This window comes from Tursiops truncatus, chromosome 8 (genome assembly GCF_011762595.2).
Source record: "Tursiops truncatus isolate mTurTru1 chromosome 8, mTurTru1.mat.Y, whole genome shotgun sequence".
Classification (NCBI taxonomy): domain Eukaryota; kingdom Metazoa; phylum Chordata; class Mammalia; order Artiodactyla; family Delphinidae; genus Tursiops; species Tursiops truncatus.
This window is the reverse complement of record NC_047041.1, coordinates 69,521,682-69,549,620: the sequence shown is the minus strand read 5'-3', so window position 1 is coordinate 69,549,620 and position 27,939 is coordinate 69,521,682. Positions and strand designations below refer to the sequence as shown.

General features: G+C 38.5%; 1 protein-coding gene across 1 annotated transcript; it reads right to left on the bottom strand.

Annotated features, from left to right (window-relative positions):
• Positions 1-46: 46 nt before the first annotated feature.
• C8H11orf58 (chromosome 8 C11orf58 homolog) lies at positions 47-27,935 on the bottom strand. Its single transcript, XM_004317730.4, has 5 exons — positions 27,733-27,935; positions 22,786-22,869; positions 2,855-2,915; positions 1,239-1,348; positions 47-514 (listed from the first exon to the last, which is right to left on the bottom strand). Exons 1-5 carry the CDS (start codon positions 27,793-27,795, stop codon positions 284-286), a joined length of 549 nt encoding a protein of 182 aa, XP_004317778.1. The 5' UTR covers positions 27,796-27,935; the 3' UTR covers positions 47-283.
• Positions 27,936-27,939: the final 4 nt, after the last annotated feature.

The window sequence follows — 27,939 nt, the reverse complement described above, 5'->3', positions numbered from 1 at the left end:
GGGGTAAAAAGGTAGTATTAGAAGTTTGATGATGCTAACATGAAAGGAAGTTGAGTATTGTATTTATTTCTTATTTTATACAACTCTTACTGTTTACAAAAATGGTTATAGTCATGCCCATAAAAGTGTAACCCATGGCATCTGAAAGCAAACACTCTTTGTAATTATTTAAAAGGGCCTTTTTAAAAATTATAATACAAAGGTCTGTGCTCTATAAGCAGTCCTCCACTGTGCATTATAACAATAAGGCTTACTTTTAATACAAAGACTAAGTGTTTGGGAGTTATGAACCACTGGATTTAACAAACATCATCTTATAGTTGCTTTTTGCATCTTTTTTGTTTTTGGGATCCTCCACTTCATCAGGGTGCTCAGTAGCTTGGAGTTCTTCAGCAGATTCTTCTTTCTCTGACTCTGAATCACTTTCAGAGTCATCTGGACTTTCAGGATCAGGTGAATCATCATCATCATCATCATCTCCAGCCACATCACCTTCTCCATCATGATCATCTACCTAAAAACATCAATCAACAGCTATTAAAATACATTATCCAGTATAAAAACTGGAAAAGACCCCAAAATTTTTGTCTCACTCCCTAGCCATTAACAGTTTAAGATCAGAGGCTGCCTAGGGAAGAAATGAGGACTCAGGCACCTCCATGTGTTTTATACCCTGGGACTTGAGTAGGATTTTGGTTTAAGAAAGGGCTCTGAAGACCACTCACCTTCTCCCCTCCCCCCTAGTTTGAAAATAATATATTATTATCTTCCTGATGGAAACAGTATTATTTTAAGTAAATAAGGCAAGTTAACCACTGATCCATGGGAATATTTAAACAGTTATCAATGTTTTGCATATTATATTACTTTGGAGTAATGGACCAATAGTTATTATATGAAAAGAGATGATGTAGGAAACAACCAAGAAAACTCTCCTGAACCGGTATTTACATGAAATATTTCATGTAACTTGTATGTTGTTCATGCCTACTTAAGATGTGCCCTAATGATTATCTAAGCAGAATTTATATTAAGCTAGTATCAGAAAACATATTTCTAAAACTGTCAAAAATATCTATTCTCATTATCTACAAAGACCTAGTTTGGCATGTAAAAATGTAACTGCATAAAGAAAGCCTTCTACATAGGGTTCTTGATCGCTAGAGTAATTTAACACAAATAAATGATAATCAAATTGGAAATTATCTTCCCACTTAATGAAAATACATAATTACTACCTCACTGAAGCCAAGTCCACAATGTCGTCGATATCTTCCTGATAATTTACTGTCCATGCTTTGTTGATATTGAGACTCCAGTTCTTCGTTAATTTTCTTGTCTTCTTCCCCTGTATGTCCAGTGTACTTTGATTATGTTTCAGTCAAATTAATAAAAATATTTGATTACACAAAAAACCCACAATACAGATGCTATTATATTCAGGGCTGATTTCTCTAACTGTGACTAATTTTACAGCAAATTTTGTGGATGGGTTTATAAACCATAGGTAGTTACCCAACAGATAAAATAATTGAAGGATGTATTTATGATTACTTCTTTAGTAACCAACCCCCTGAAGCACAAGTTGTTTATTAAAGATGAAAAACTTAATTTTTCCCATGTAATAATTCAAACCAGATACAGGAATCTCAGAACTGCTTAAGTTTACATATTGTAACTATTAATTACTAAGAACTTTGGGCATGATGTTTTAGTTTATTTATAGTCTAATAATGGTTCTCCTGAAAGTTTCCTCCTAGTCATGCAGAAAAAATCCTCCAACAAACAAAAGCTTCTGTCTTTGAACAGAAATAATGAAAAGGCACACAATTCTGTTTAGAGAATGGCTAAATAAAATGTAAAATGACCTTGGAATGGCTTCCCTTTACGCCTTTCTTTGCATATCAGTTTACTGCACCAACATAAACTTATTTGTAATTTTATCATGCAACATTTGATATATAAATTATTTTTAACATATATTGTTATATATATAAGTTATGAAGCAGAATACTAAACAACCACCTAAAAACTTACCACCCAAGAAGCAGAACATTACCAATACCAGTGAAGCTTTCTGTACGTGACATTTTAATTTGTAAATACAAGAAGAATTTCATATTTTAAAAGAATGAATGCAACAGTTAAATATATTTCCATTCTGCCAAAGCTCAGGGACTCTTTTGCCTTTTGTAGCAGTGCAAATCAATTTGAAATAACTGTTCAACACCAGAAATATAAAATGCCTATTAATTTCTAATGTCTAAGATTAGGGCCAATTTTAAATGGGATAAAACTTTTCAGCAGACTGAATTCAAATCCAAATTCTAATTCATTTTCTGTTTTTACTTTTAAAGTTTTTCCCCCAAAATTAAAAGAAAAATTAATTTCTTCAGGCATTCCAATGAGTTTATACTCTTCCAAGATTTCAGAGCAAAACTCAGTGAATAAACTAAAAACCAGTATAATATGCCAACTATAACACTGTATATTAAATAATTTACAAAATACATGTAGACTCTAGTTACTATAGTTGGCAAGATGAGGCATAAAACCTCACTACAATTAAAATACTACATGTTGTGAGTTAGTAAAAATGAAGACAGAAACTGGTTAGTTTCTTGGTTAGAATATCATATTGATGTACATATACTCAAATCTTTTATGAAAGTATATACTAACTGTTAAATGATGTACGTAACATGTTTACATATACTACATATATTTCTAATATTTATTAATCATTAGAACTAATCAACAATTATACACGAAAGTTAGAATATCCCAAAATATGTACAAATATTTCATATTCCAAATTTAGCACCTCCACTTTAATTATATTTTACTTTCTTACCTGTTCGGAAGTGAGATGTGGATTTGTGATCTCCTATAACAAGACGACCAGTATGTTCTTTCTGTAAGAAGGCAGGAAATTTATTACAATTTGAGACCACTAATTCAACATAATTATTAAGTGTCTACTATGTGCCTGACAATATTCCAGGCTTATGGGATACAGTGAAGAAAAAGAACTAAATTAAGATCCCTGTCTTTATGGAACTTACATTCTTGCATGGATAGGGATGGGGAGGGGACACAAAATCAGTAAGTAAATTACAGTATGTCTGAAGGCAGTGTAATTACAATAAACCAAGCAGAGGAAGGGGATAGAAAGTATGTAGAGTTCAAGCTGGAATTTTAAATGGGATAGACAGCTAGAAAAGTGGATCAATCTAAACATTTTCTTTCCTAAAATGCCAGTAAAATGAGTTGCTTTGATTTTTCCACCTTCTCTTTCTGATGTCTCAGGCATATATCATGGAAAGAAAGCAAATGAGATTTAACTGAATAAAAATAATAGATTTATAATGAACAATGTGATCGAAATTTAAAATATAAAACATAAAAATAACCATTACTATTTAACAACATACCACAAATAGCTAGCTCATTACTTTTGACTACAATAAACACCCACTTTCAAACTATCAAAAAGCACAGAACTTAAAACAATTTAGTTCTATAAAACATAAAAATAAATCTGACTCAACTAATTGGTAATTAGTTACCAACTAATCAGCTTACATAATTACTCTCAATTTATCAGTTCCAATCCACTCTTCATGGTTCATATTTAGTTTTGAAACCAAGCATGAGCCTGTGGGGCTCCCGGGCATGGAAGCCTTTCCGTGTCCCCAGTTTCTTGTTTATAGGGAACAGACTCCAGCCTCCGTGACACTCCCTGAGTTCCAAAGGGCAGATTTGAACTGTTGCCATGCAGAGACAAGGGAGGAGCAGTCAAGAAACAACAGTGTAGCCTTTGGATAGGGTCCTGGTTCTGCCTGAAGGGATACACATAACAATGAGTTCTTTACAGAACGAAAAACCCCAACAAATGTAAGATGTTAGCATTCTTTATCCCAGATTAAAAGGAACCAGAGAAGCTCTTCAAGAGACCATCTGAGGCCAGATTAAAGGAGTCACAGAAACTCATCAGACCACCTGAAGCCAGGCCCTGCACACACCCTGATCCTTATCAGCAACCCTGCCTTTGAACCACTGCTATAAAACAACTCACCAAATCCCTCCAGGTCGGGACACACAGTTTTGAGAGGTACTGAGTCTGCTGTGTCCCCCTTTGCCTGGCAGAGCAATAAAGCTGTTCTCTTCTACTTCACCCAAAACTCTGTCTCCGAGATTCAATTCCGTACTGGTGCACAGACGCCGAGTTTTCGGCATCAGTTTCACAAGGTTAATAAAGTGTTTGGGAGACTGGCCAAGATGGCAGAGTAGAAAGATCTTGAGCTCACCTCCTCTCACGAGCACACGAAAACCACAACTATCTGCAGAACAGCTATTGATGACAAAGACTGGGAACCACCAGAAAAGATCTTCTACAACTAAAGACATAAAGAAGGAACCACAACAACCTGGATATAATCAAATTCCATACCCCTTGGGGTGGGTGATCCACACACTGGAGAATAATTACACTGCAGAGGTTCTCCTGCAGGAGTGAGAGTTCTGAGTCCGACATCAGGCTCCCCAGCCCAGGGGTCTGGTACCAGGAAGATGAGCCCCCAGAGAATTTGGCTTTGAAGGCCACTGGGGCTTAACTGCAGGAGCTCCACAGGACTGGGGGAAATACACTTCACTCTTCGAGGGAGCATACAAAATCTCACATGTACCCGGACACAGGGCAAAAGCAGTAATTTGATAGGCACCTGGGCCAGACCTACCTCTTAGTCTTGGAGAGTCTCCTGGAGACACGGGGTGGTAGGGGGACTGTGGCTCACCCTAGGGACACAGACACTGATGGCAGAATACCGGGGAACACTGTTGGCGGCTGACATCTTGGCTTATTAGTTCCAAGACCTTATCCCACCCAACAGTCTGTAGGTGCTAGTGCTGGGACTCCTCAGGCTAAACAACTAACTGGGCAGGGACACTGCCCCACCCCTCAGCAGACAGGCTGCCTAGAGACTTACTGAGCCCACAGCCACCTCAAGATATGCCCCCTAGACATGGCTCTGCCCATGAGAGGACTAAGACCCAGCTCCACCCACTAGTGGGCAGACACTAGCCCCTCCCTCCAGGAAGCCTGCACAAGCCTCTAGAGCAGCCTCACCACCCAGGGGGCAGACACCAGATGCAAGAAAAATATGATTCCCGCAGACTACAGACCAAGTCTGCCCACAGCAGGCCAGACTATGCCCGCTAGCAGGCCAATGCAACCTTCAGGACACCCTGGACCCCATAACCAACTGTGTCAAGAACCACCTCCCAACCCCAAATCTTATATGTGCTCTGGGATCCAGGGGCCCTGCAGCCAGACTCCAGGAACCAGCTCTGACTACCCAGTTGCCTCCAGAATCCGGCTTAACCTGCCAATGGGTGGGCAACAGCCCCAGAGTCTTCATGAACCTGACTCTGACCACCCAGCCAGCACTAGCCTTGGGGCCCCCTAGGGTTCTGCAAGCAGTCACTTCATGACCAGGGCCTGCTGAACAGCAGCCAGCAGCATCCGCACAAGGCAGGGCCTGGCAACCAACCAAGCCCACCAGATCACCCACATAGTCAGGCCACCACAACAGAAGGACCCACACAGCCCTCTTAGGAGGAAACTCTAGAGCATATAGCTTGGGTGGCGAGAAGGGAGTGCACTGCTGGGATGCATAGGACACATCCTAGAGGGCCACTTCTCCAAAGTCAAGAAATGTAACTAACCTACCACATACATAAAAATACCAACTTAGACAAAATGATGTGGCAGAAGAATATGTTCTAGATGAAGGAACAAGATTCTACCTGAGAAAGAGTTCAGAATAATGATTGTAAAGATGACCAAAGAATTTGGGAGGAGAATGGATGCCAGAGCAAGAAGTTAGAAGTTTTTAACAAAGAGTTAGAAAATACAAAGAACAACCAAACAGAGATGAAAAATACAATAACTGAAATGAAGAATACACCAGAAGGAATAAACAGTAGACTGAGTGATATAGAAGAATGGATCAGTGAGCTGGAAGACAGAGTACTGGAAATCACTGCCACTGAACAGAAAAAAGAATGAAAAGAAATGAGGACAGTTTCAAAGACCTCTGGGACAACATCAAGCACACTAATATTACCATTAAAGAGGTCCCAGAAAGAGAAAACAGAAAGAAAAAGCCTGAGAAAATATTTGAAGAGATAATAGCTGAAATATTCCTTAACCTGGGAAAGGAAACAGTCACTCAAGTCCAGGAAGTGCAAAGAATCAAGGAACACACCAAGACACAATGTAATCAAGATGACAAAAATTAAAGATAAAAGAGAGAATATTAAAAGCAGCAAGGGAAAAGCAATAAATAACATACAAGGGAATTCCATAAGGCTATCAGCTGATTTTTCAACAGAAACTGCAGACCAGAAAGGAGTGCCACGATATATTTAAAAAAGTGATGAAAGGGAAAAACCTACAAGCAAGAATACTCTACCTAGCAGAGCTCCTGTTCAGATTTGATGGAGAAATCAAAACTTTTACAGACAAATAAAAGCTAAAAGAATTCAGCACCACCAAGCTAGCTTTAGAACAAATGCTAAAGGAACTTATCTAGATGAAAAAGAAAAGGCCACAACTAGAAACAAGAAAATTAAGAAATGAAAAAGCTCACAGACAAAGGCAAACATATAGGAAATAATCCAAATGCAAACCAGTAGGGAGGCTGACAGACAAAAGTAGAAAAATTATCTGTATCTACAATAAGCAGTTAAGGGATACACAAAGCAATTAGATATAAAATATGGTATCAAGGGCTTCCCTGGTGGCGCAGTGGTTGGGAGTCCCCTACGTCGGGTCGTGCCCCGGTCAGGGAAGATCCCACATGCCGCGGAGCGGCTGGGCCCGTGAGCCATGGCCGCTGAGCCTGCGCGTCCGGAACCTGTGCTCCCCAACGGGAGAGGCCACGACGGTGAGAGGCCTGTGTACCGCGCAAAAAAAAAAAAAAAAAAAAAGATATCAAAAACAGTAATTGTGAGGGGAGGAGAGTACCAACGCAGGATTTCAAAAATGCATTTGTAATTAAGAGAGCAGCAACTTAAAACAATCACGTATACATATAGACCGCTCTACAAAAATCTCATGGTAACCACAAACTAAAAATCTATAATAGATATACACACAAAATTATCCACAACACTAGAGATAGTCATCAAATCACAAGAGAAGAGAACAAAAGGTGAAAGACCTACAAAAACAAATTCAAAACAATTTTGGGAGAGGGAGCTGTGTAAGAGGAAAGGTTCTCTAACCCCAGACACCCCCTTCACCAGCTGGGAAAAATCAGCCAGGACAGAAAGTGAGCTTCACTGGCTCAGAGGAGTGCAGCAACAGGCTTTAGGAAGGCAGAACAAAGAGAGACCAGCACTGATGGTCCTGGCCACCTTGCTCTACTTACTCCCCAGCCTGAGATGTGTGTCTGCTGGTGCGAGGGGGCTGGGTGCTAAAACTCAGGCTTTAGGGGACAGACCTGGGGAGAGGACTGGGGTTGACTGCGCGGAGACAGCCAAAATGTATTGGAGTATGGCCCAGGCCACAAGGTGTGAGCAGGATAATGCCTGGGTCCACCATAGAAGCCCCACTGGTAATGTGCTCATGAAGGGAGGGTCAGGACCCCACCACAGCAGCCTCATTCTCTTTGTGCTCACAGTGGGCACAACTCTTGACTCTATGAGCTCTGCGAGTAGACAAGTCCTGGTGGTTGCCTACACACAGAGATGGGGCTGAAATATGAGCTGTGTCCAGCCAGCAGCTTTGAGACTTTGGCAGATTTATGCCTCTGGTGCCTTTGTAAGCTCAGCACCTGGGGGACATCCAAGCAGATTATTGGTGCTTCTGTGATTAGGGCGGGTCCAGGGCTAATTCCATAGCTCCCACGGTGGGTCCAGGTGCCCGACTATGGTGGGTCATGGTGCCTGACTTTGGCAGATCTGCACTGGTTGCTTTCTGATAACTGCGCCTGAGGGGCATCTGGACCAACTGACTGCATTCCCACAGCTGAAGCGGGGCCAAGAGCAGTGCCAACAACAGTGTACTTTGTGAGTACTCATGACAGGTGACAGGAGACACCACAGAGCATACTTTTCAGTGGACAGCTCCTGGGAAGAATACCCAGTGGCTCCTCTCCCAGTGGGAGCACTCTAGTCCCATCTACCTCACATTGCAGTTTAGCAACGGATCTGAGTGCTTTTACTCCAACACCTGGGGAGCAGACCCTGCCCCTGGCAGGGCTGTGACAGCTACAGAGCAAAGTGGAGGCCCCTGTTCAACATCCAGTGCAGGCTCTGGTCACCACAACACCAATCACACCCCCTATCAAGGGGAAAAGGGCAAGCACACATTGAGGAAGGACGTGGCAGTCATCCATACTAAAAACGGCCTTTGCACCAAAAATATTAGACTCATTCAGGCTACACAGGGACATTCCCACATAAAAACAGCCCTTTAAGACCACAGTAGATAACTGTTTCTCCTAAAGTCATAGAGTCAGAGAAACAAGTAAAATGAAGAAACACAGGAACTGCTCCCAACTAAAAGAACAAGAGAAATCCCCTGGAAGTACAAACGATGAAACACCTCTCCAGTCTACTAGACCCCAAGTCCAAACAGAAGGTAATAAAAATACTAAAGGAATTAACAAAGACTATCAGAAGAAATGCAGATCACTGTTACAAGAAACTAGAACTATAAAGAGGAGCCAATTAATATTAGAAAACTCATCTGCCAAGACAAAACTTGAGCTAAAGGCAATAAATAGCAAACTAAATAATGCAGAAGAATAAGTGATCTGGAAGACAGAATAATGGAAATCACCCAATCAGAACGGCAGACAAAAAGACAAGTGAAAAAAAATGAAAGCAATATACGAGACTTATGGGATAAAATAGAGCAAGTCAATCTACACATAATAGGATCCCAGAAGGAGAAGAAAGAAAAAAGGGGATTGAAAATGCATTTGAAGAAATTATGGCTGAAAACTTCCCAAACCAAAAGGAAACAGATATCCAGGTACAAGAAAAACAGAGTCGGAAACAAGATGAACCCAAGCAAAGCTACGCCATGACATATTATAATTAAAATGGCAAAAGTTAAAGTGAGGATTCTAATGGCAGCAAGAGAAAAAGAGTTACTTACAAGGAAACCCTCATAAGTCTATCAGCTGACTTCTCTATAGAAACACTCCAGGACAGAAGGGAGTGGCAAGATATATTCAAAGTCCTAAAAGGGAAAAATCTGCACCCTAGCATACTCTATGCAGCAAGATTATCATTTAGAATAGGAGAGATAAAGAATTTCCCAGACAAGTGAAAACTAAAAGAATACAGCAATACAAAACCTAAACAGACATTTCTCCTAAGAAGACATACAGATGGCCAACATGAAAAGATGTTTAACACTGCTAATTATTAGAGAAATGCAAATCAAAACTACAGTGAGGGATCACCTCACACCAGTCAAAACAGCTATCATCAAAAAATCCACAAACAGGGCTTCCCTGGTGGCACAGTGGTTGCGAGTCCGCCTGCTGATGCAGGGGACACAGGTTCGTGCCCCAGTCCGGGAAGATCCCACATGCCGCGGAGCGGCTAGGCCTGTGAGCCATGGCCGTTGAGCCTGCACGTCCAGAGCCTGTGCTCCGCAACAGGAGAGGCCACAACAGTGAGAGGCCCACATACCGCAAAAAAAAAAAAAAAAAAAAAAAAAAAAAAAAAATCCACAAACAATAAATGCTGGAGAGGGTGTGAAGAGAAGGGAACCCTTCTACGCTGTTGGTGGGAATGTAAACTGGTACAGCCACTATGGAGAACAGTATGGAGGTTCCTTTAAAAACTAAAAATAGAGCTACCACATGACCCTGCAATCCCACTCCTGGGCATATATCCAGAGAAAACCATGGTCCGAAAGGATACATGCACCCCAATGTTCATTGCAGCACCGTTTACAACAGCCAAGACAGGGAAGCAACCTAATGCCCATTGAAAGAGGAATGGATAAAGATGTGGTACATGTAAACAATGGAGTATTACTCAGCCATTAAAAAGAAGGAATTAATGCCCCTTTCAGCAACACGGATGGACCTAGAGACTGTCATACTGAGTGAAGTAAGTCAGACAGAGAAAGAGAAATCTCATATGATACTGTGGTGTGGTACACATATACAATGGAGTATTACTCAGCCATAAAAAAGAATAATGTTAGTTGCAGCAACATGGATAGACCTAGAAATTATCATACTAAATGAAGTCAGACAGAAAAAGACAAACATCATATGCTATCACTTATATGTGGAATCTAAAAAAATGATACAAATGAACTTATTTACAAAACAGAAACAGACTCTCAGACTTTGAAAACAAACATATGATTACCAAAGGGGAAAGGTGGGAGGGGAGGGATAAATTAGGAATTTCAGATTAACATATACATGCTACTATATATAAAATAGATAATCAACAAGGACCTACTGTATAGCACAGGGAACTCTACTCAATATCTTGTAATAACCTATATGGGAAAAGAACCTGAAAAAGAATGGATATATGTATATAACTGAATCAGTTTCCTGTACACCTGAACTAACACAACACTGTAAATCAACCTTACTCTAATAAACATTAAATTAAAATAAAAAATAAAATAAACAACAAAGTCCTAGTGTATAGTACAGGAACTATATTCAATAACTTGTAGTACACTATAATGGAAAATAATATGAAAAAGAATATATATATAGTACAGCAAAGTATCACTTTGCTGTATGCCAGAAAATAACACCACATTGTAACTGAACTATATTTCAATAAAATATATATAAGTAAACAAAATGAGAAAAAACAGAAAACAAAAGCAATTATAAGAGGAAAGTTAATAGCAATACAAGCTTACCTCAGGAAAGAAGATAAATCTCAAACAGCCTAACCTTACACCTAAAGCAACTAGAGATAGAAGAACAAATAAGGCCCAAAGTTAACAGAAGGAAAGAAATCATAAAGATCAGAGCAGAAATAAGAAAACAATAGAAAAGATCAATGAAACTAAAAGCTGATCCTTTGAAAAAATAAACAAAATTGATAAACCTTTAGCCAGACTCATCAAGAAAAAAAGGAAAGGGCTCAAATCAATATTAAAAATGAAAAAGGAGAAGTTACAACTGACATCACAGAAATACAAAAGATCACAAGAGACTACTACTACAACCAATTTATACACCAGTAAAATGGACAACCTAGGAAAAATGGACAAATTCTTAGAAAGGTACCATCTCCCAAGACTGAACCAAGAGGAAATAGAAAATATGAAGGGACTAATAACAAGTATTGAAGTTGAAACGGTGATTTAAAAACTTCCAACAGACAAAAGTCCAGGACCAGATGGCTTCACAGGGGAATTCCGTCAAACATTTAGAGATGAGTTAACACCTATCCTTCTAAAACCTCCTGCAGAGGAAGGAATACTCCCAAATTCATTTTATGAAGCCACCATCACCCTGATACCAAAACCAGACAAAGATAACACACAAAAAGAAAATTACAGGCCAATACCACTGATGAACATAGACACACAAATCCTCAACAAAACACTAGCAAACCGAATCCAACAAAACATTAAAAAGATCATACACCATGATCAAGTGGGATTTATCCCAGGGATGCATGGATTTTTCAATATCTGCAAATCAATGTGTGATACACCACTTTAACAAGCTGAATAATAAAAACCAAATGATCATCTTGTATTCACAAGATGCTGTGGCCTGCTGTATCAGTAAATGAAGGATATTGTGGCCATCAAACCAGCAGCCACCCTCAACTGTGCACCCTGAGGGGATTCAGGATGGTGAAAAGCATGAAACTGGCCCTAGATAGTTAAGGTGTATATCAAAGGAATGATTTCAATGAGTCCAGACTCTTGAAACTTCCCACACGTGGAAAAGTGTTAAATTCATTAACTTGACATGTTTGGTTTTCCATAATTAACAGTTTAATTAACTAACAGTAATCCTTTGATGTTTCGACTACATAGTTTTTGATGCAAAATGCGTATATCCTGGCTCCTCCCTTACCTCTTTGGAGCAGTCCCTCAGAGCAATATGAGAGGCTGACTTAAGTCCTCAGGAAATCCGCCAAATAAAACATAATTCTCCACTTTTAGGCTGTGTATTTTTTTCAGTTGACAGTTTTGGTGACCAGGAAGGGACTCAGAGCAGACGTCTCTGCTTTGCCTGAACTCTACAAGGAACTGGGGCCTTGGTACCAGCAGAGGCCTGTTGTGCCCATCCGGCTCCGCAGAGTCCAGATGAATTTGGGTGAGTCCCTCCTGGTTCCTGTATCTCCCAATTACTGGCTGATGATCCTGAGTTTTATTTGGCGGTGTCTAACAGGTACTGGCTCCCCAGTTAAAAGATATTGGGGAGTGGCCCCTGCTAGTTGAAAAATACGAGGGGAGCCCAGCTGAAAGACATTGGGAGAAAGTGCCCCCTACCTGAAAGATACTAGGGTAACTCAATTGAAAGACACCAGGATTTCCTCAGTTTGAAAGATACTGAGCAGTCTCAGCTGAACGGTTGGTTAGGTAAGAGGTTTACCTGACATTTTCCTCAAATTGGCTATCTTGACAAGAATGTGTCAGGATAAAAGTGCACTAATAAAATTTTATGCCTGAGAAATTCAAGTTCAAATGGGAAACAGATTCTCTCAGAGAAATGAGGGGCGTCAGAAAGCCAACCTCCAACTAGCAGTCTAGCCAGATTCGTGTATGTACAGAGCTCATACCTGCAAGTAAATAAAGGAAATCTTGCTCTGAAAATGACTAAATGGAGCTCTTTTATTGTATACGCAGCTATGTTAGAAAAAGTTGGCTTGATAAAAACATATTTTCAGAATTCTGATGTTAAAAAAACAAAAGCCCTTCTAGGGGGAAGTTGCATTCCTCCTCCTGTGTCTTTGAGATGTAAATGTTTTATCTGATCTTCAGGCACGTGCATGTGTGTGTGTTTTGAGTACTTGATCTCTGTCATCCAAAAGGTACACATATGGTGTACATTTAGCAGCCAATCGAATAGACTGAGATTCTGAGCAGGCTTTTTTTTTTTTTTTTTTGTGGTACGCGGGGCCCCTCACCGCTGCGGCCTCTCCCGCCGCAGAGCACAGGCTCCAGACGCGCAGGCCCCGCGGCATGTGGGATCTTCCCAGACCGGGGCATGAACCCGTGTCCCCTGCATCGGCAGGCGGACTCTCAACCACTGCGCCACCAGGGAAGCCCCCTGAGCAGGCTTTTGTCTGAATTTTTGCCATCTTAACCTTCACTGCGTCAGCCTGTTTAGTGAGGGCTTTACTTTCTTAGACTATTTTTGGGAGTAAACTTTCTGGATCTGTTTAGGTCGCATCCTTCACACTCTCCTGTGGGGAAGCCTCTTGCACCCTATTGGTTTAAGTCACTATTAACATATATCTCATTAATGGCCAGACGACAGATCCTTTAAATTGGAGAAACTTCTAAATTGGTAAATTTTTAGAGAACTCTCATTATAAACAGGTGTTTTATTGATATCTATGGGAAAAAAAAATTAAAGGTGGGAAAAAAATATATAATGGTTTACCTAAGAACTCGCTTAGTTTAAAACAAACCAAAAAAACTGGTTTGGGAGACCTTATTGTGGTTTCTGCTTTCCCTCAATGGATCTTACAGATGCTAATAAAAACATTAGAATAATTAATTAGGTTGATTAACAGAAAAATAAGAGAAAAAACTAAAGGGAAAGTCTAGAGACTCTTTCCCCACAAGGTAAACTTTTTAATGGAACTTATCCCAAATGGATAAAGAAATCTTAAGATGATTACTTTAAAATGGGATAAATAAAATGAATGTTAATGGGATTAAAACAAAACATCTTGATACAACATTCCTAAGGTTCAATGGGCCAAATGGAACCCCCCCTCCACTGTATTGGTACCCAACATTAAAGGACCCCAAGAAAGTCTGCTCTATTTACCCCTGTTTAAAATATATATATTTAAATGGTGGAAGAAAATTACACTGAGGTACCTGACCAACAATTACTTGGGGCAACAATTAGGCCAATTAATCAAGTTGACAAAAGGGCCTGAGTCAGTTGGCTCAACCCCTCACTGGGGACCCCAGAGCCTTTTATACAAAATAGATAAAATGGTCAGAGAATAAAAGCAAGGAAAGCTTCTAGGACTCCTTGTAATACCAAGACTTGTTGAATGGGTCCTAAGAGAAACTAACGTCAAAGGTGTAAAAGTTGGCAGAATTGAGATGAAACTTTATAAAAATTGGTATTTATGTTCACCAATCTACAGAACGCTAATGTAAAAGACAGTTCATAATTGCTTACTTCTTAGTATTCACTAGAAATCAAAGTTTTTAAGGGTTGAGAATTCTAATTTAAATATGAAATTAAAGCTACTAGAAATAATACAGAAAAACAGTTCAGTATGCTAGAAAAATAAGTGTGTTGTGAACAAAGAAGGTATGAGGAATGGATTTGCATTTTGTTAAGGGAAAAGAAAATAATTTTGTCCTAGAGCTAGTTGTTTCTAGATGAGAAAAGTAAGAGACAAAATAATACGGATATAGAAAGTGATGGAAGGATTGTGGAAAAGGAACCCTGAGAAAAGAATTTTGTACACTGTCAGGATTGACTGAACTCAGAATGAATTTAATTATGTAAATGGATTTTGTTATTAAAAGTAGACTGGTACACGATTGGATTTGGTTCCTCTGCTTAAAGAACAAAGGTTTCTTAGAACACTGCTTCTGACAATGGATTGTGTGAGTTTCTCTGTCTTTAAGTGATCTATATTTGCTTTTGAAATCTTTTGTCACTGTGGTTAAGTATTATTTCAGTGACATATGATCCTATTTGACCAAGTGTTGATATTTTTGACAAACTTCCCAAATATCAAATTCTAAAGTTCTTTTGACCTCCAGCTAACTCTGGGATGCTTCAAAGGAACCAAGACACCTCAGAGAGCAATGTCAAACTAATTAGCTTATGTGGTATGATAAATTAATCAGTTGGCCAAAAAGTTCATTTGGTTTTAAAGTAAAAACAAAAGACACCACATTTTTCATTTTCACCAAGAACTTTATTTATTTTTAAAAAAATATTTAGGGACTTCCCTGGTGGCACAGTGGTTAAGAGTCCACCTGCCAATGCAGGGGACACGGGTTCGAGCCCTGGTCCGGGAAGATCCCACATGCCGCAGAGCAACTAAGCCTGTGCACCACAACTACTGAGCCTGCACTCTAGAGCCCACGAGCAACAACTACTGAAGCCTGTGCACCTAGAGCCTGTGCTCCACAAAAAGAGAAGCCACCACAATGAGAAGCCTGTGCACTGCAACAAAGAGTGGCCCCCCTCACCGCAACTAGAGAAAGCCTGCGTGCAGCAACGAAGATCCAATGCAGCCAAAAATAAACAAACAAACAAATATTTATTTGGCCGTGTTGGGTCTTAGTTGTGGCACACAGGATTTTTAGTTGTGGCATATGGGATCTTTAGTTGCAACATGTGAACTCTTAGTTGGGGCATGTGGGATCTAGTTTCCTGACCAGGGATCGAACCTGGGTCCCCTGAATTGGGAGTGTGGAGTCTTAGCCACTGGACCACCAGGGAAGTCCCACCAAGAACTTTACTGAACGTATTCACTGTTTTGTTCCACTACCTTCTGCCATTTTTCAGGCAACTTCATAATTCCATCTTCCTAGAAATTTTATCTTTTTGAGCAAAGAACTGTTCCAGCTGCCTTTTACAGTATTCCAGGGAATTGAACTTCTTTCCATTAAGAGAATTTTGTAAAGACTGAATGGAAATCCAAAGGTGCCATGTCTGGTGAATATGGCAGATGAATCAGAATGTCCCAGCCAAGCTGTAACAGTTTTTGCCTGGTCATCACAGAAACACGCAGGCTTGTGTTATCCTGATGGAAGATTATGCATTTTCTGTTGACTAATTCCAGATGCTTTTCGTCGAGTGCTGCTTTCAGCTGGTCTAACTGGGAGAAGTACTTTTTGGAATTAATCATTTGGTTTTCTGGAAGGAGCTCATAATAGAGGACTCCCTTCCAATCTCACCATATATACAACATCACCTTCTTTGGATGAAGCCCGGCCTTTGGTGTGATTGATGGTGGTTCATTTCGCTTGCCCCATGATCTCTTCCATTTCACATTATTCTACAGTATACACTTTTCATTACCCATCACAATTTGTTTTAAAAACGGAACATTTTTGTTAGGTTTTAGTAGAGAATCGCATGTGGAAATACAGTCAAGAAGGTTTTTTTCACTTATGAGGAACCCAAACATCAAAGCGATGAACATAACCAAATTGGTGGAAATGATTTTCAGTGCTTGATTTGGATATTCTGACTATGTAGGCTATCTTCCATGTGGTGTAACATTGACTGTTCTCAATTAATGTCTTGATTTGATTGCTGTCAACTTCAAATGGTCTACCTGACCACGGAGCATCGTACGGCGAGAAATCTCCAGCACAAAACTTTGCAAACCACTTTTGACACATTCAATCAGTCAAAGGTACTTTATCACAGTACCTTCTCCATACACTGCACAAATCTTTTTTTGCGTTTTAGTTGTGTTTCTACCTTTCTTGAAATAATAAAGCATAATATGCTGAAACTGTTGCTTTTTTTTCTCTTCAATATTAAAATGGCTACACAAAAATTCACCAGTTTTGATAAAGTTTTTTTAAAATGCATACTGATATGACAACTGTCACAATACAATCTAACAAAATTGTTTCGAATGAAGTTAAAGACAACTAAGTGCTACTAGAGACAACCTATGGAAAAACCAAACGAACTTTTTGGCCAACCAATACTTGCAAAGCACTGCCAAGTAACTAGTGATGAACCTTATGTTATATTGTATGTATAAATGTCATTAATACAGATATTCCAAAATTTATATGAAATTACTAAAATCTGAGATATCCTGGTATAATGTTATCAATCATAATTCTAGTTATTATCGAAATATCCAAGTTCCTTGTCAACTGCATTGTAATCAGATCTTTAACCATGGCATTTTAAGTCCTGTCATTTATAAATAGTCATTGTTTTAGTCTGATGCTTTTATAAAAGGAAGATCTTCAAGATGATTCATAAAAAGGACTTTTTAACAAGTATAAGTTTCTGATAACTTTTAGATCATACCACTGAACTGGGTAAGAAATGACAAAACTCTAATGTAAAACCTGACTACTTCATCCAAATCAACAGGAATTACATGGGACTGAATGAATTTATAAATATGATTTATAACTTTATGACTTTTTTGGGGAAATATATTGGCTTTTCCTCTTTGTTTTCCAGAAAAACTTTTCCTCTGTTATGCTATGACCTACAAGTTGATCAAGTATTCTTTTATAAACAAAAATAAAACATATTTTTTCCTCTCTACCTAATCCTTCCATATTTGGCTTCTCCACCTGGCTCTCCTATGGACTTGATGGTTTACTGTGACCAGATTACAACTAGTTATACTAATCACTGTTTTCTCTTTGAATTTAATTTATTTTTTTATACAGCAGGTTCTTATTAGTTATCTATTAATCATTGTTTTAATTTGTTCTCTGTTCCTGAATTGTTTATGCTCTGTGTCTCTCTCTGCCGTACTATGACCTTATTAATGTTACTGACTATATTAATTATCCTGTCTAGTTTATAAGATTGTCTCTTACCCAATGTGTAACCAGGTCTCCAAAAAAATTAATGATGGCTAAAGGTCTTGAAACAGTTGATCATACACACACACACACAAATATATATATATATATATATATATATGTGTATATAAAAAACTCTACACAGGATAACTGTAACAGTGCAACTCTCGTATGAAAAGAAGCAACAAGAGAAAACATTTTCTAGGTCATAGCAGACTAGCAAGATAGGTGATCCAGAGAATTTTAGATTATTAACAGGTCCTAATCCAAAAATTTGAGTGGCCTATCAACAGAATCTTTGCCTGATCTAGGAATGAGCCTTCCTAGCACTGTGGGACAAAATTGGTCATGAAATGCTTCCCAAATGTCGGTTGAATTTATGATCAAGGGGAAGCACTGTGAATGAAAAATGCTGCCCTATCAGTAAACAAAGGATGTTGCAGCCATCAAACCAGCAGCCATTGCAGCTACTCCCAACCGTGCACCCTGTGGGGATTCAGAATGGAGAAAAGAAGGATACTGGCCCTAGATAGTTAAGGTGCAAATCAAATGAATGATTTCAATGAGTCCAGTCTTGCATCTTCCTAGATGTAGAAAAGTGTTAAATTCATTAACTTGACACGTCTGGTTTCCCTTAACAGTTTCTTTAATTAACAGTTATCTTTTGATGTTCCAACTATCCAGTTTTTATTGCAAAACTCCTATACATCCTGGTTCCTCCCTTACCTCTTCGGAGCAGTCCCTCAGAGCAATCTGAGAGGCTATCTTCTAGGCTTAAGTTCTCAGAAAATCCGCCAAATAAAACATAATTCTCAACTTCTAGGTTGTGCACTTTTTCAGTTGACAATCTCAATAAATGCAGAAAAAACTTTTGATGAAATTCAACATCCATTTTTGATAAAAACTCTCCAGAAAGTGGGCATAGAGGGAACCTACCTCAACATAATAAAGGCCATATATGACAAACCCACAGCTAACATCATACTTAATGGTGAAAAGCTGAAACCATTCCCTCTAAGATCAGGAACAAGACAAGGCTGCCCACTCTTGCCACTTTTATTCAGCATAGTACTGGAAATCCCAGGCACAGCAATCAGACAAGAAAAAGAAATAAAAGAAATCCAAATTGGAAAGGAAGAAATAAAACTGTCACTGTTCGCAGATGACATAACACTATACATAGAAAATCCTAAAGATGCCACCAGAAAACTACCAGAGCTCATCAATGAATTCGGTAAAGTTGCAGGATAAAAAATTAATATACAGAAATTGGTTGTATTTCTATACAGTAACAATGAAATATGAGAAAGAGAAATTAAAGAAACAACCCCATTTACCATCACATCAGAAAGAATAAAATACCTAGGAATAAACCTACTTAAGGTGGCAAAAGAACTGTACTGTGAAAACTATAAGATGCTAATAGAAGAAACTGAAGATGACACAAACAGATGGAAAGATATACCATGTTCTTGAAGTGGAAGACTCCGTATTGTTAAAGTGACTATACTTCCCAAGGCCATCTACAGATTCAATGCAATCCCTATCAAATCACCAATGTCATTTTTCACAGAACTAGAACAAATAATTTTAAAATTTGTATGGCCCCAAATAGCCAAAACAATTTTAAGAACAGAGCTGGAGGAATCACACTCCCTGACTTCAGACTATACTACAAAGCTACAGTAATCAAAACTGTATGGTACTGGCACAAAAACAGACAGAAATCAATGGAACGGGATAGAAAGCCCAGAAATAATCCCATGCACTTATGGTCAATTAATCTATGATGAAAGAGGCAAGAATATACAATGGAGAAAAGACCACTAATTTCAAGAAGTGGTGCTTGGAAAACTGGACAACTACATGCATAAGAATGAAATTAGGACATTCTCTAACAGCATATACAAATATAAACTCAAAATGCATTAAAGACATAAATGTAAGACCATATACTACAAAACTCCTAGAGGAAAACACAGGCCAAACACTCTTTGACACAAATCGCAGCATTATTTTTTTGGATTCGTCTCCTAGAGTAATGGAAATAAAACAAAAATAAACAAATGGAACCTAATTGAACTTAAAAGCTTTTGCAGAGCAAACGAAACCATAAGCAAAATGAAAAGACAACCTATGGAATGAGAGAAAATATTTGCAAATGATGCAACCAACAAGGCATTAATTTCCAAAATATACAAATAGTTCATATGGCTCAATACCCAAAACAAAACAAACAAAAACAACCCAACCCAATCAACATACGAGTAGAAGACCTAAATAGACATTTCTCCAAAGAAGACAAACAGATGGCCAACAGGCACATGAAACAATGCTCGATATCACTAATTACTAGAGAAATGCAAATCAAAACTACAAGGAGGTATCACCTCACACTGATCAGAATGGTCATCATCAAAAAGTCTACAAATAATAAATAAAGGAGGGGGGTGTGGAGAAAAAGGATCCTTCCGATGCTGTTGGTGTGAATGTAAATTGGTGCAGCCACTATGGAAAACAGTATGGATGTTCCTTAAAAGACTAAGTGTTACCACATGATCCAGCAATCCCACTTCTGGTCATATATCTAGAGAAAACTAACTCAAAAAGATATATGCATCCCAATGTTCATAGCAGCAGCATTTACAACAGCCAAGACATGGAAGCAACCTAAATGTCCATCAACAGGTGAATGGATAAAGAAGAAGTGGTACACACACACACACAATGAAATACTACTTAGCCATAAAAAGGAATGAAATAATGCCATTTGCAGCAACATGGATGGACCCAGAGAGTATCATACTAAGTGAAGTCAGACAGAGAGACACAAATATTATGGTATCACTTACATGTGAAATCTAAAAATTATGATACAAATGAACTTATTTACAAAACAGAAACAGACTTACATAGAAAACAAACTTATGGTTACCAAAGGGGAAAGGAGGTGGGAGGGATAAATTTGGAATTTTGGGTTAACAAACTACTATATATATATATAATAGATAAACAACAAGGTCCTACTATATAGCACAGGGAACTATATTCAAGATCTTATAATAAACTATAATGGAAAAGAATCTGAAAAAGAATATCAATCTATCTATATATATGCATAACTGAATCACTTCACTGTATACCTGACACTAATACAACATTGTAAATCAGTTATACCTCAATTAAGAAAAAAAAAAACAACTGAAAAAAAGGGGAAATTGTTCACTAAAACTGAGTGAAAGTGAGATTAAATTTGACTTTGCAAAGCAATCTTAACCAATTATCTGTGTATATAGTAAATAACAAATCACCCTATTGTGAAATCATGACACATTCTCCATACCCAAAGATGATACTCCTGAAAAGGTTCAAGCATTAATGCTTATTGCCTTACATGTTATTAGCACAAAAGCAAATCAATAATTCAGTAGTTTGTTCCTTTATTGCAGAAGACACCTCATAACAAGATTTGAATATACATAATGGCATCAAGTTATTCTAAGATGATAGTATTATACTGGTCTATCATACTTTCTCAGCTGGTTCTCCCTGTGACCAATAAAATACTCAGTGGCTAGGATTAGGAATGTACTTTGGGGCCACAAAATAGTATAAATCTAAACAGCCTACTTAAAAGATCAAAGCTATGATCTTTGCACTGTTAGCAAAGAATTTAACGTATGCTATGCCCATTGATCGGCAGCCAAATTTTTTTTTAATTGTTCAATTTGTTCTCCACCCACCCCCGCCCTGTTTTATTGAGATACAATTGACTATTGGTAGCTAAATTTCATACATTTTATGTTAGGGTGTTTCTTCCTAGGTACTTAAAGAAATGTGATCCTACTAGGTTGAGCATACCCTTAAACTATTACTTTATATATCCTTAGCAAAATCGTTTATTTGCATGAACCAAGAGAAACTTCAGACTACTTTCTATGACAATTCACAAATTATTGGGAAATCTGGATTAATGTGATATTATACAAATGCTTCCTTTGTATAGGGCTTAACATCTTACATGATCTCTCCCTATGCCCAAATCCACTGTTCTAATCTGGCTAACTCTTAATCCCCTCAGATTCAGATCAATTCTATTTCTGGGAAGCTTTCTTGTGCTGCTAAGCCAGAGTGAGCTTCCCTTGCCTGTTGATTCCACAGCATTATGTGCATAGCTCTTCCATAGCAATTATAATTCTATATTGTCATTATCTGGTTTCCTCCAGCACATGATAGCTCCAAACTTATGTTACTGATCTACGTGACCCCCTCACCCAGGACCTAGTACAGTGCCTGGCATGTAGTAGTCAACAGCTGTTGGTAAAATGCATTCCCATACAAATAAAAAACAAAGGGCAGAACTTATTTCTAAAGAGCTTAAAACAGAAAAAAGTTTTCCTTTTTCTTCCACATCAGGTTTGCAGAAAGATTACTGGGACAGTGTTAGGAAAATAAATGTACTTGCTTACAAAAAAAAATCAGTATTTAGAGATCACTGTATTTGCATGTAAAAATTAATTGCTAGGAACAAGAGTTTTTTCCAACACGTGATGTTTCCTGGCACCTATATTTTATATCTTCTATTACGTTAATCGAACTGAAAAAGATTTCAAAATATACTGAACATTTTTAAAATTAAGTTTTTGACAAAGGCTATTCCCTTGGCTACTACTTCAAGGGCTGGAAGGAACTATAAAATATGAAAGACCTACCAAATGGTCTGACCAGAAGTACCTTGTATCAAATTATCAGGCTAACAGATGGCAAATCATGAACTTTCACGTTTTCTTTCTTCCACGAGAGTCTCCTCAAACCAAATTTTTTCTCTATGCAGTCTCTAAACATTACCACCCAGTGGCACTGAGAATCCTAGAAGCAGCTCAGTGAGGTCAGCTATATTTCCGAAAGCCTAAAGTAGTCATGCAGAACAGTAAAATGGGATCCAAGTGTATTCATTCCTTCTCACTTAACATACATAAAAAAGGGCATTATTTTCACAGAAAAGGTAAAAATGTATTCTGTCTGATGCTTACCTTTCCTGCACCCATAAGTCTCAAGAACTTTTGTTTTCTTTCTTCATTACCTAAGTCTGCTGCCTCCCAATTGCTAGATCCAAGCTGGAAAAGAAATTAGCCAATTAATCTTTTTTGCATAGTAATAAATATTTAAAAATTTAGAGTCTACCAGTAAATCCCAAGCTTTTTCCCCCTGTCAGTTTTCACTATAAACTGGACTCACTCTTGCTTAGGAAGTTAAGCATATGCATAATATTCGAATTAGAATATACTCCTTTTCTGTTACCTTAAGGGAAAGTCCTTTAGTTCTTTTGCAGCCAGAGATCTGGTTTTCAGAAGTTTATACTATAAGAATTACCTGGAGGGCTGGTTAAAACACAAACTGCTGGGCTACACCTCAAGAGTTTCAAACTTAGCAGATCTGGGGTGGGGCTTGAAGATTTATTTCACTTCTAACAAATTCCTAAGAGATGCTGATGCTGCTGATGTAGGGTACCACACTTTGAGACCTACTGCCTTAGAGCCTTGCAGGGCCCTAGGGTACCTAATACTTTGAACCCAGGAGGCTGCTACAGCTGTTAACTGAACTTAAAACCCTGGCTATATTGATATTCTAAAGAACAGTACAATATCAGAGTCAACTGGACCCAATTTTAGTTTCTTTTTTGAACACTTTCCTTATTTGTAAGGACTGATGTGTGAGGACTTTTTTTTTTAATATTTATTTGGTTGGGCCCAGTCTTAGTTGTGGCAGGCTGCCTCCTTAGCTACTGCATGCGAACTCTTAGCTGTGGCATGCATGTGGGATCTAGTTCCCTGACCAGGGATTAAACCCAGGCCCCGGGCATTGGGAGTGCAAAGTCTTAACCACTGTGCCACCAGGGAAGTACCTGTTAGGACTTTTATTCTTACTTAAAGGTCTTCCAAAGAACAAAGAGAAAATTTACTAATTTTTTTTTAAAAAAGAATAGAACTCATTCTATCTTGTAATTATCAAATGGGTCTATTGAACCCTTTTATAAATCTAATATATATTATGGAATCCTAGCGATATTTTTCCCTACATATTGAAACAAATTTAAGAATTATTTCATTATAATTCATTAATCATTCCCAAATATGCTAAAAATGACTAAAATAATAAGATAGAAAAATGGTAGAAAAGTTTTCTTATCGTGTTGTCCAAAGTGCTGCATCATCTTTCAAGAAGACATCACCCCTCTGTTGTATGCTTCTAGCTCTCTTTGGACCCAGCTGAAAATTTTAATTTCTACTCATGACAACCGAGTAAAAAACTGAAAACTGACAGAAGGCATTTCACAATTATTAGACGAATAACAAGGTGAATGCAAAATGACAGGTAGTGTCTAAACTAATGATAATGGCAAACTTAACTGCAATTAAACGAGTTTTTGGATGATGAAATACTAGATAACTTTTCTCCAACCGGGAGTCAATGAGAGACAAAATAACAAAAATATATGGTACTTTCATCTAGAAAGCCATTCAATAGGAAGAACTTCATCTTGCAATATTTTGCAATATTGCTACAACAGCCTGGACCATCCCGTTTTTCTAAAGAGGTATGTGACTATTTAATATCATCTTTTATGATATTTGTACACCAAAATTTACTTGATATGGTTTGTAAGTGGACAAGTACCGAGGGCAGGTGACTAGAAGGAATATAGAAATGAAAAACATTCATTGGATTGATCATTCTAATTGAGTTTATAATCTAAAAATGAAAATGTTTTGCAATTATAGAGCAAAGAAGACAAACCCCGTTTGACACAAAACTATGAGCAATGAAAACACTTCAAAAAAATTCTTCAAGTATCATATTTTGATGATGCAAATCCAAGAACTAAAATAAAGCTAAAATCTATTAGAAACATATTTGAAATCTGAAATTATATGTTTCAGTTTCACACATGACAACTGATAAGCTGTTAGCTATATTCAGAAAATGCTAAACATTTTGGGTATATATATAGTGAAAAATCAAGAAAACTAGGTTTGCTATGGTTCAGTTCATATCAAAATTTCTAATAAAGTTGTTTTTACTATCCTTTTATTCTTCTGAATATTATTCATAAAAGACTAATAGAATAATACATATATCAAACAATGATGACCATCCCACCTGGGCATATGAGAGTTGAAGTATTTGTACCATACTGGACACCCACTTATGGCTATTCCTTTTGGCTACCTAAGTTCCAAATCTCTACTTCTTTCCATCTGACAGTTCATATTTTTTCATAGACTAGTTAGTTCTTAACTGTTTCTGGCTCAATATAGTTAAAACAAAACAAAAAACCAAAAAACAAAGTACCAGTGAGGCTTAAGTTCTGATTCTCACTAAATCACTGTTCCCTGGACCTGGCATAGAGTAGCAAGTACCTTGCTCAAGTGCTGCATTCTAAAAATCACATGGGTGCCTGATACATTCTCAGAGATTCTCCACCAGTTACTAAAATTAACCTCCCCATTCCTCTTACTTCCTGAAAGATAGCTTTCAATTCTCCCCTCTAATCAAACCAATGAAACCATTTTTAAGTTGGCTTCATCCTTAATACCCTTATTATAGAACAGCAGTCAATTTACCTCCTCCTCAGTACACCCTGTAGTAACTCTTAGAATTTATTTCTACCATTGTCAGCGTTTTCCTACAACTGGATTCAATGATTTGTTACCCCCATTAAATGTGTGAGGTCAGTGGGCAAAGAAAACTTTGATTATCTTTTACATGCAGAGGTTTATTAGAAATTGCTGACCAACTACACACTATAATTGGGTTATTTTCTAAACGTAGACATATATTTAAAAAACAAATATATTATATTCTGGGGCTTCCCTGGTGGCGCAGTGGTTAAGAATCCGCCTGCCAATGCAGGGGACACAGGTTCGAGCCCTGGTCTGGGAAGATCCCACATGCCGTAGGGCAACTAAGCCCGTGCGCCACAACTACTGAGCCTGCGCTCTAGAGCTCGTGAGCCACAACTACTGAAGCCTGTGCCCCTAGAGCCTGTGCTCTGCAACAAGAGAAACCACTGCAATGAGAAGCCCTTGCACCGCAACGAAGAGTAGACCCCGCTCTCCACAACTAGAGAAAGCCCGCGCACAGCAACAAAGACCCAACGTAGCCAATAAATAGAATAAATCTATTAAAAATATATATTATGCTTAAAAGATTAAAAACACAAGCACTTAAAGATAACTCCCAATTACCAACAAAAATAAAATTAATATTAAAGAAACTGACTAAAAAAAAAAATCACCGTCAAGGGACAAGTTACTGCTGTATTGCACTAAAATATAGAATTAGCAACATAATCCTTTTCAGATAACGCGTGAAGGTCCTAGGACCTAATCTTGAATTGCAACTGTAACCACCTCTTTTAAAGAAAATGCTTATAGGATTGGAAAAGGTCTTAAAGGTCATCTAGTTTAAACTGATCCCATCAAAAGCTGTAGAGATTTAATTACTTAATCCCTTTAACTTTGTTAAATTACCTAATATCACCTAGAGTTTTGTGTCAAAAAGATTATTTCTTTGATTCTAGCAAAACAGGTGCTTGACATTCTAGCAATCAAGTCACAGTTAAATACCAGGAGGAAAACAATGTAATAGTTTTTAAAAGGGCACCCAAGTTACTCAAAAGCCTAGATACATTCCTGGTAGGTACTGGCCTACCACATTAACAAGAAAAGATCTCAAAACCAGTTGTAGGGAGGAACAGCAGGAATGAATAAATCTCACTATATAACTATTTGTCCCCAAATCTTTACTGATTACTAATCTTTCTGCACAGCTAAAATCAATTTCAGTAAAGAGCCTTACTATTCTGGACCTAACCCCACCACTTACCCAAAGAGGGATGAGTCTTAACATCATCTCATTTGCTACAATCGATGCACTAACAGTGTTCAGTGAGCTTTCTATAGTTCGCAAAGTAAAATATTATGAAAGGAACTCAACTGCACTATAGAAAATAAACTCTACACATTCAGAAATTGACAGCACTTTAAACAACCTAAAGAAAACTAGATGTCCTCCCTTCTTCACTCTTAACTATGACCTCTCCATCGGCCCCCCCCCCCCCCCCCAGTTTCCCCATCAACGTTTCCATGGCATTTATCCATTGTATGAAGGACCCAGTTTTACGTTTACTGGTTACTGCAGCATCCATGACACCGCGCTAGGGGCTAGTACAAACACACAAAAGGCCTAGGATAAACACCACAGTTATTCATCTTTGAATTCCCAACACCTGGCACAGCAGTAAATATTTAATGGTTTACTTTAAGGAATGAATGCTTTGCAATTTAAACTGGCAACTGTAGGGGGAGGGAGGAGAGGGAAAAGAGGTACTTGACATCGAAACGGGCTTCTACGTCTCAACGTATTAGGCCTCAGCACGGTGCGCCAGAACCAAATTATTCCCCTGGTACCATTTTTCCGTTCAATATTTTATTGGTTTACTCTTAATAGTACAGTTAAGTTTAACTCTTAACAGTACATTGCAAAAATAATCCCGGCCAGAAAAATCTGTCCAAATTTGCATGAACATCTTGACTTTATCACAGCAGCATTTTAAGCCTAAAACAGGGAGGATCTTGCCGTTTCTACTGAATAGAAAGGCCCCATAAAGAAGCTTCATCAGCCCACGAACAGGCAAACATGGTCCCTTGACTAAGCTCTTTCACTTCTCAACCATTCAGGATTTCCTTCCTCGATTCCCCTTCCTACGCAGGCCTCCGGCTCTTAGCATGCGGACCTCTTCAAACATTCCAACTCAAATTAAGCAAAAGGGATATTTCCCATTCTTCTGGGTCCTTCCCCTCGGCCCTCCCCCTTCAGGTCACCTCAGACGCTTCCTCCGTCTTCATCCACCCTTCCCGGCCTACCCCAGCCTTTAGTAGGCCTCAACCCTCCACCACTCCGCCATTGTTATTTACATCGTCGTCTGGGGAGGCTGAACGCTTCACCCCGTGCGGATGGGACTCTCTGGCAGCACTCATCGTTGCGGAGACCCCAACGGGAAATGCCGAACCCACTCGCCGTTCTCCTCAGCCGCGGCGCCAGCAGCCTGCAGTCCGCCACCAGCCCAAGGAGCGCCACTCCACAACGCAGAGCCTCTCCGGGTCTTCTCCGCCACTGTCGTC